This window comes from Cydia strobilella, chromosome 2 (genome assembly GCF_947568885.1).
Source record: "Cydia strobilella chromosome 2, ilCydStro3.1, whole genome shotgun sequence".
Taxonomy (NCBI): domain Eukaryota; kingdom Metazoa; phylum Arthropoda; class Insecta; order Lepidoptera; family Tortricidae; genus Cydia; species Cydia strobilella.
The window spans coordinates 4,073,583-4,082,495 of NC_086042.1; the positions used below are offsets into that span (position 1 = coordinate 4,073,583).

An 8,913-nucleotide genomic window follows, 5' to 3' on the forward strand; every position below is an offset into this window, starting at 1 on the left:
TGTAAGTCTACATGTTTTATATCATAACTATATCATTGGTAAATTGTTGTTTCAAAAGATTCCTCATTTCTCATTGTAGAGTATTGTTGCTTGTGAACAATGAGTATTTACAATGAGAATTATTAAATTTGATGCACCTTTGAAGAGTAATTGTTATTGTAATTTAAATTAAAAATGTGTTTTTATTGTTTTATTTTACCTCATTTGAGATGTTTAATAAAATGTATACAATTTATTTAATTTGTTTAACTACCAGAGCCATCTTTAATATACAATAATAATAGACAATTTACTAGTAAATTAAAAATAACCCAAACCACCCATAAAATGAAGGTAATGAGTTCAAGTCTGCTTGGTTAGAACCAGTTTTTTCTACGTTTTATAGAAAAATTAGGCATTACATAACACCTCTGTAATTTTACAGGCTTAGTGGCATGTCCAGTCTGCGGCGATGTGGCCAATGGCTACCATTACGGCATGTTCACGTGCGAGTCCTGCAAGTCCTTCTTCAAGCGCAGCGTGATGCAGCAGAAGGTTTACGAGTGCACTAGGGCTTCCGACAAGTGTCGCATTAATGTCAATACCAGGACTAGATGTCCCTCTTGCAGGTGAGTTAAATACGACAGTCACCTTTTTATTAATTTATCTATCCGATCATGTCTTCTTCCTCGCGTTGGTGAGTTAAATACGACAGTCACCTTTTTATCTAGGCTTAAAACGTGCCCCTTTGCTGCCAATCTCAATCCATCCGATCATGTCCTTCTTCTTCCTCGCGTTATCCCGGCATTTTGCCACGGCTCGTGGGAGCCTGCGGTCCGCTTGACAACTAATTCCAAAATTTGACGTAGGCACTAGCTCTTTCGCAAGCGACTGCCTTCTGACCTTTTAACCTCTTTCTTTCAATCTTTTCTTGCTTTCTTTCTTTCTTTCTTTCTTTAATTTTTTTTGTAAATCATTCATCTTTCTATACAGTTTTCTATACAATTTGGTAGATAGATAGTTTCCTATTCTGTACAATATTTAACAACAATTTCAACGTATGTTTTAAAAAACCGGACAAGTGAGAGTCGGACTCGCCCACCGAGGGTTCCGTACAAATAATATTTTTAGTATTTGTTGTTATAGCGGCAACAGAAATACATCATGTGTGAATATTTCAACTGTCTAGCTATCACGGTTCATGAGATGCAGCCTGGCAACAGACAGACATACAGACGGACAGAGGAGTCTTAGTAATATAGGCTCCCGTTTTTACCATTTGTACGGAACCCGAAAAATCTTCTGAGTTACATAAACGTATGTAAGATATTTTCGTGATACAACGGAAAATAACCTACTTATTTTTGGGACAAGTTTTAATTTCGTATTTATTTCGCCCAGAATAAGAAAAAAATCTGTCGCGTCTATGATTGAACCTACTTACCTAGCACCACTTACATTTCTTACATCTCTCGGCTATGTTTTGTATAAGACATCCGCTTGGAAACTAATCCCAAGAATTGGCATAGGCCGAAAGTTTTTACGAAAGCGACTGCCATCTGACCTTCCCACCCCTTTCTTTCTGTCTTTCTTTTTGTAAATCATTCATCTGATAAATTAATCGGTTGTGTTGTTTTTGCAGGTTCGAAAAATGCAAGCGTGTTGGCATGATGACAGAGCTGGTGAGGATGTCCGGGGAAAGGGGGGGAAGGCATTCATTCCCCTCAAAAATTGGTGGCGTCCGGGGGAAACTTCGGTTCCCGTATCTGGTTGAAAGAAAGTCAAAAGGGAGCAAAATTACTAAGTTGATTTAACCAACCTAGTGTCCGACCAAAAATGGATTTTTGCCGTAAATGAAACCGAAACCGAAACCGAAGGTTCGGTTTTGCTCATGTTTCGACCGAAACCGAACTTTCTGCCGAAACATGATATTCAGGGTCTCCCCAGCTATATAGAATAAAATTAAATATAATTATTTTATTCGTAAGCACAAACAAACGAGACATTACATAATAGACAAGTTTTCATCGAATAAAATTAGTGCCACGAAATGGCCTCATATCATATCGACGCGGAATCGGCAAAAGCCGAAAGTTATGTGTTTAATAAGAGCGAAAAAGTCGTCGTTCGGCTCGGCTCACATCGGCCGACGCCGGTCGACTTATTGCGCAGACATAATCGGCAGTTTTTCATATCGGGTTTTGCCGATTCCGCGTCGATATATCTGGGGAGACCCTTGTGCCGAAACCTGTCGAAACCAAAGCCGAAGCTTCAGTCAGACACTATCGAAAATAAGATTCGGCGCGGCCGAATAGTACGGCATTTTGTTGGTCGAAACAGAACCTTCGGGAATCAGATACTAAACCAAGCATTTTCTAAACATGCTTTAGAAAATCTTCGGTTTAGTATCTACCAAATAATATCTATAATTTTATGAGTAAGGCTGTACTTATGGTTTAAAATTATACAAGCAAACTTGTCGATCTTCAAACAAAAGTGTCACACGGAATGCAAAATAAACTGATTTTATTAGTGGAATTGAATTGAACGTATAATCAAATGTGAATTCCTGAGTGTCTGGAGATTTACTTTCCCTAAGTATAATGCAATTTTTTTTATTTTAAACTTTATCTATAAACTTTTTATATTTACTAGTTTATCTAACTGATGTATAGGTGCAATCATACTGGATCGTCATGAAGAGGTTAGTGTGATTGCACCCTTGAAAAAAATGTTATATGTACCGTAATAGGACTATAAAATACATAATTTTTTAGGTATGGAATGTATTTTTATACATTGTTTATTGTTATGGGTAGTTATAGTTACTATTTTATAATTTAAATAGTGCCTTTTATGTCAAGGGACTGGAAATGGTGGTCTGATGAATTAGTGTAAGGAAGTTTGTGAAAGAAAAAAGTTAGTGTGACTTTTTACTGCCATTAGTGTTAATGTTTTTTTCATTCATCAATATAAATCAATATTTAATCATATTTAAATTAATTGTAGGTAGGTACTTTTCGAATCAATATTTAATCATACTCAAATTATAGGTAATTCTTAAATCACATCGTACAACACAAATAAAATTATGAAACATACCTACATTTATAGTGATTTAATTGGAAATTTATCACATCATACTTAATAAGATTCGGTTGTTTATTAATTGAGCTGTAGGTAATTATTAATACCCTCCTAAAAGGAGAAAGTTATAAATAGACTGAGAGTGGCAGGTAGTCCAGCACCTAGAGTTTTAAAGTAATTTTTACGGCTCAACTCATATATTTTAGTTACTCGCGCGACATGTTTCAGAAAGCCTAGATCTCCATTTTCAAGCACTAAAGGGGCTACCAGTCTGCCGAACGATATCGGCCTGTCAGTTGTTCGGAACTGTCAAATTTCTGTTCTAACTGACAGGCTGATATCGTCCGGCGGACTGATAATCAGTGGGCCCCTTAACAGTGTATGAGCAGCGGTCACGATCTCACACGATTCCTTCGCGCCGCGTTCTCAGCACGCTGCTCATGAACTCTTAGTACTTGATAATAGAGACATTGGAGACTCCGAAACATGTCACTCTAGTGTCTAAAATTACGTGAGTTAAGCCATAAAATTCTCGTAATAAAACTCACGTTTATAAAGTCGATGGTTGCTCGACATCCCAGGCAGTAAAGTGACGTCAGCGACGTCATAATGACGTAATAATGACGTCATAATGACCTCGCTGACGTCATAGTGACGTATAAATGCTGTTAGGGATGTTTCGCTCCATAACGGGCATGTCGACCAATCATCGACTTTATAAACGTGAGTGACCCGGTTTAATATATCTATCGTCAGTGCCTCACGAAAGTTTTGTTATTAAAATGATTCATGACTGTTTAAATTCGATGAATGTTTTAAAATTTCCTTTTAGAATTGTCCGGATCCAGATCTTACATACAAATTCAATGCGGATGTTAAACACTTACGGAATATTTAATGCTGCAAAGTCAAATACCTACCTTACCTATGTTTTTAATTATTAATTACTTTTTTTACATAATAATAAGCACATAATATAACTATACAATGTTGCAATTATATAAAACTGTGAATATTAAAAAAAAACTTTTTTTGTTTTTACAACCGCTTAGTTCATAATTAGGTAGAGGTAATTCATAATTTGTAAATTTAACAATAAGTTGAATAAAAGAATGATCTGTATCATTTACTTAATATGTGTTTCATTTATCTATCCATTGCCTCGTATCCACTCAGAAGAAACTTCCGGCACTACATCATATTAGTTTCATTATATGTATACATTTGGAAGTTATAGGGTTTTTATCTTAAGTTTTCTTTTGTTTGTAACCAATACAATTTGTTATGTTCTCATTTTAAAGAAAAAAACACTTCGGGAATAAAAGTGACACAAAAAGAAATCGTGTGGGATGTGGGATGCTACAAGAACCTGCGTGCCATACTAAATCCTAAGCGAGGCAAAGAAAAAAAGTCAAGAAAATTATGACACACTGTGTACAATGTAAAAAACCGGCCAAGTGCAAGTCGGACTCGCAAACGAAGGGTTCCGTACCATTACGCAAAAAACGGCAAAAAAAAATTACGTTTGTTGTATGGTAGTTTTAGCATTTGTTGTTATAGCGGCAACAGAAATACATCATCTGTGAAAATTTCAACTGTCTAGCTATCACGATTCATGAGATACAGACAGACGGACAGACAGACAGACAGCGGAGTCTTAATAATAGGGTCCCGTTTTTACCCTTTGGGTATGGAACCCTAAAATGGATACGTACTGCCTCGGAGTGTATAGATAGCTACCCAAAATTTTTGTTTCCCAATATTTTTTGTTGTAAAAAGCAGAAATGGGGAAAAACGCGAATTGAACACAGATATTGGGGAGCAAAAATTTTGGGTAGCTAATCTAAACACTCCTGCCTCGCATGTTTCAACAAAACTCATATGTCATTTTTAATAAATAGATAGTAATTTGAATTAATATGAATCCAGACTTGTTTCTTTCCCATCATTTATCCATCTTATTTGACATCAGTGGTATGGTTTTTTTTTAATAATATAGGAGGAAACGAGCTGAAAAATCGCCTGATGGTAAGCAATTACTGTTGACGTGGACACCTGCTGCACCAGAGGGTTTGCAAGAGCGATGCCGGTATTTAAGATCGGAGTTAGTTTCCACAATTTGTACATACATACATACATATAATCACGCCTATTTCCCGGGAGTTGGAAGGGGCAGACCTCGGCGGACTTTCTCTGATCAGATCGGGGAAATCCTGAAGAAAGGCCAGGTCATGAGCACCCTAAACCGGCGAGCGTGTATGAGGAATATTATGAAAGTGAAGGAAGCGAAAGAGGTATGCCAGGATCGTAGCAAGTGGAAATCCGTGGTCTCTGCCTACCCCTCCACAATTGGTAATCACTAAATATTTTCAGTTCGTCAACAAAATGTTGCCTTAAAGAAGATACACACCTTCGAGAAAAAAAGCCATCGAAGAAGAAGTTGTGTGGAATGCTACCGAAACCTGCGCGTCACACTCAGCAGCCGACAAGCAGATAATAAAGTCAAGAAAGTTAACACATACTGTATGGAATGTGACAAAGGGTACTGCCTCTCATGTTTTAATAAAACCCATATATCCTTTTTAATGGATAATATGAAATAAAAACGAATCCCAACATATCAACATCTTGTTTCCTTTTCTAATCCTCGATGAAACTTGATTCAAAGTTGAATGCATAATTGTATACGTATTGATAGCTGGGACATTTTTACAAGCTGTACACAATTTTTTTTTAGATTTGGGATTTTTTATATCTATTCAGTCAAGAACTCTTTTGCTCCTTATAGGAGAAAAAAAGTGTCCCAATACTTATAAATTATTCGTTTTTTCGATAACGTTACCTTCATAACAAGTCTGTGAAGTGGTAACGGAATGAAATAAAAATCTTGGGACACTTTTTTTCGCCCGCCACTGAAAACGTACAAATATCGAGACGACATGAAAACTATTGAAGACCTCTGTAAGGATGGCTCTTGCTATCCCGGATCAGGTAAGAGGTAAAGGATAACCAAAGGAATCGTAGAGAAGAACGTTCAACAACAAAGATCTGGTTCCTTGGTGCCTTATAACCAGGAGGGCTGACCCCATATAAAGGGGCTTTGCATCATTTGATAATTCATAGAGATTTAGTGTGTTTTTAAAACCAGGGGCTCGTTTCTCAAAAGCTTGTAACTTGTAATACAAGCGGATGTCACTTTTTGACAGCTTTTGTTAGAAAAGGACTTCCACTTGTATTACAAGTTACAAGCTTTTGAGAAACGGGCCCCTGCAGTTATTTAAAGCCAAACTTACCTTCTCAGGTGACTCAGGTCTTCGCGAAATCCGGGCCAACCGCAAGTACTTATGCCTTTTATGCAGCGAGGAGTTCTCCGGAGGCCTATACAACAGCATCAGAGCCTGCAAGAGCTGTAAGGAATTCTTTAAACGCTCAGTGCTGTACAGTCGACGGGTTAGTTACATTTGTACTGGGACTGGGAATGTTCCTTGTGCCATTAATAAACAAAGTCGGTATTGGTGCAGGTTCTGTAGGTTTAACAAGTGTGTGGCTTTTGGGATGGATCCGTTGGTGCTGCTTAGGAAAGCTAGGCGGATTACTTATTGAAATATTGAGAATATAATATACCTATGTATATTAAGTATTTCTTGTGGAGTCCTTGTGGGGTTTAAGTGTTGTACAAGTTAATTAGGATTCCACAGTTTTGTATCATTTATGTATCTAGTGCTGAAGCGATTTTATTAAGGCAGAATTATGAGTTATAACACAAAAGATTGAAAGTTCCCCCTTTTCTTTTGTTCGCTCGTGTAGGTGTTAGTTAACACTTACCTATATTGTATAATTTGAAATATTGTTATAATTAAAATTATGAGAAACGTCGTGTTCATAGGTTTCCTTGATCTCACTTGTACTTTAAGCTATTTATACATCGATGAGTCTAACTTAACTATTGTACCTGCATGTTGTTGTATATTATTATTACATTTTATTAAAATAATTATTATAATAAATGTGCCAATTGATGTTGCTGTTTTTATTTAACATTAATGTTAAGAAGACAGCTAAGGTTGTGAACAAAGGCGAAACGGATACCAGGGGCACATTTCAAAAAAGCTTGTAACTTGTAATACAAGCGGATGTCACTTTTTGACAACTCTTGTTAGAGACTTCCACTTGTATTACAAGTTACAAGCTTTTAAGAAACGGGCCCCTGGTATCCGTTTCGCTAGTATAACATCTCTTAGAAACAACACAAATATTGCTGTGTTTCTATAAAATGTGAGCTGACTTTCCTTGTGCGACAGCAAACGGCAGACAGACGAAGCGTTTACAAAAACTAGAAGTGCTAGGTTTCTCACGAATTGTATCTTCCATGTTTATTAAGCGTGTTCTCTTCTCCTCAGATCCCCTCACACCGCGCTACTGCTGGTCGCGCGCCGGCAACGCCATCATCCTCCTCGGCGGTTACCGCTTTAAGAAGCGCTCCAAGCACCTCAACCAGAAACACGAGATGCACTGGGTGTGCAACAAGTGTGATAAAGGTTGCAAAGCCAGGATTACGACGCTTAATGACGCTATAATAAGGCTGTATAATGTACACGATCACGATGGGGTTAGGAGGAAATGATGCTGGCTTAATTGTTTAATTTTAACGCTAGGTAATTTCATGATTGGCTGCAGTAGTTTTCAGTTCTCAACGGCTTAAATAAAAACGATTTTGTTTTAGTACTTGTAATAAAGCGTTCACTGCGGTTTATTGTTCTCAGTGAACCGTGAAATTACTTATTGAAAGAAGTTGTATTTTTTGCAGTTTAAATACGTAAATATAATTAGGTATCTACCGCAAAAAACAAAATATCTTTGTTACACGTTCTCGTATTAGTCAAATATATAGTAGGTGGTTAAATATTAATATTGTTTACACTTGATAATGCCGCGACAATGACACAAAAAAGACAAATAAAAAGTAGAAAACAATTCCGGGTGCAACTATGTAAACGCTAGGCAAGATCCTAATTGATGCGTGCTTTAAGAGTCCCCAGCAAGCTCGGTTCTCCATACAAACCTAGTTACGCTCTCATTTCAAAACGACTAGCCACATTGCTCTGAAACTTTGTACTTACAATTGGATAAGGTATATATATGCCTGTAATTAGATTATGTAGCTTCAGATACCATAGTTTAAAAAATACAGCGAATTTAAGTTGCTCATACAAAACTTGTTTTTGCTCTATTTTGTTTGTTTAAAAACTAATTACAGGCATAGATATACCTCATGTCATTGTATGTGTAAAGTTTCATTACAATCCAACACGTAGTTTAAAAATGAGAACGAAACTCCGTTTGTATTGAAAGGCCAAAGGGGAAAGGGGAAAGGTTTCATTACAATCCAACACGTAGTTTAAAAATGAGAACGAAACTCCGTTTGTATTCGGCCGAGCTTGCTGGTGAATTAAATAATCTCTAACGTTGACCGCGACGTTACAATTACTGCAATGCAGGTACAACTGTTCATAACTATTGATTGTCAATAACCTAAACTATGTAATTGTGTAAAATGTTAAATACAGTAAATGCAAAGGGCGGACACGCTATACATCAAAAATCACTTGAGTTTCTATGTGGGAACGGCACGTCTGTACACGCGTCATGCGTCATAGTGTGAGTAAGTTGCTTAAAAACAGTACTGAGCGGCCGGCAAACGCCCGTCAATCTGCTGTCGCGGGGCGAGGTAATTCGAGTCGGGGCGGGGCGGTGCGTGGCCGTTCTGTATGATAATACTATTACTTATTCTGTGGTAAATGTAACTGTGACGACTTAAGGGCTTTAATATAACTGTTCCTTGATTGA

General features: G+C 37.2%; 1 protein-coding gene across 1 annotated transcript; it reads left to right on the forward strand.

Annotated features, from left to right (window-relative positions):
- The first annotated feature begins 407 nt into the window (after positions 1-407).
- Positions 408-2,034, forward strand: LOC134755415 (steroidogenic factor 1-like). Its single transcript, XM_063691967.1, has 2 exons — positions 408-608; positions 1,622-2,034. Exons 1-2 carry the CDS (start codon positions 478-480, stop codon positions 1,791-1,793), a joined length of 303 nt encoding a protein of 100 aa, XP_063548037.1. The 5' UTR covers positions 408-477; the 3' UTR covers positions 1,794-2,034.
- The last annotated feature ends 6,879 nt before the right edge of the window (positions 2,035-8,913 follow it).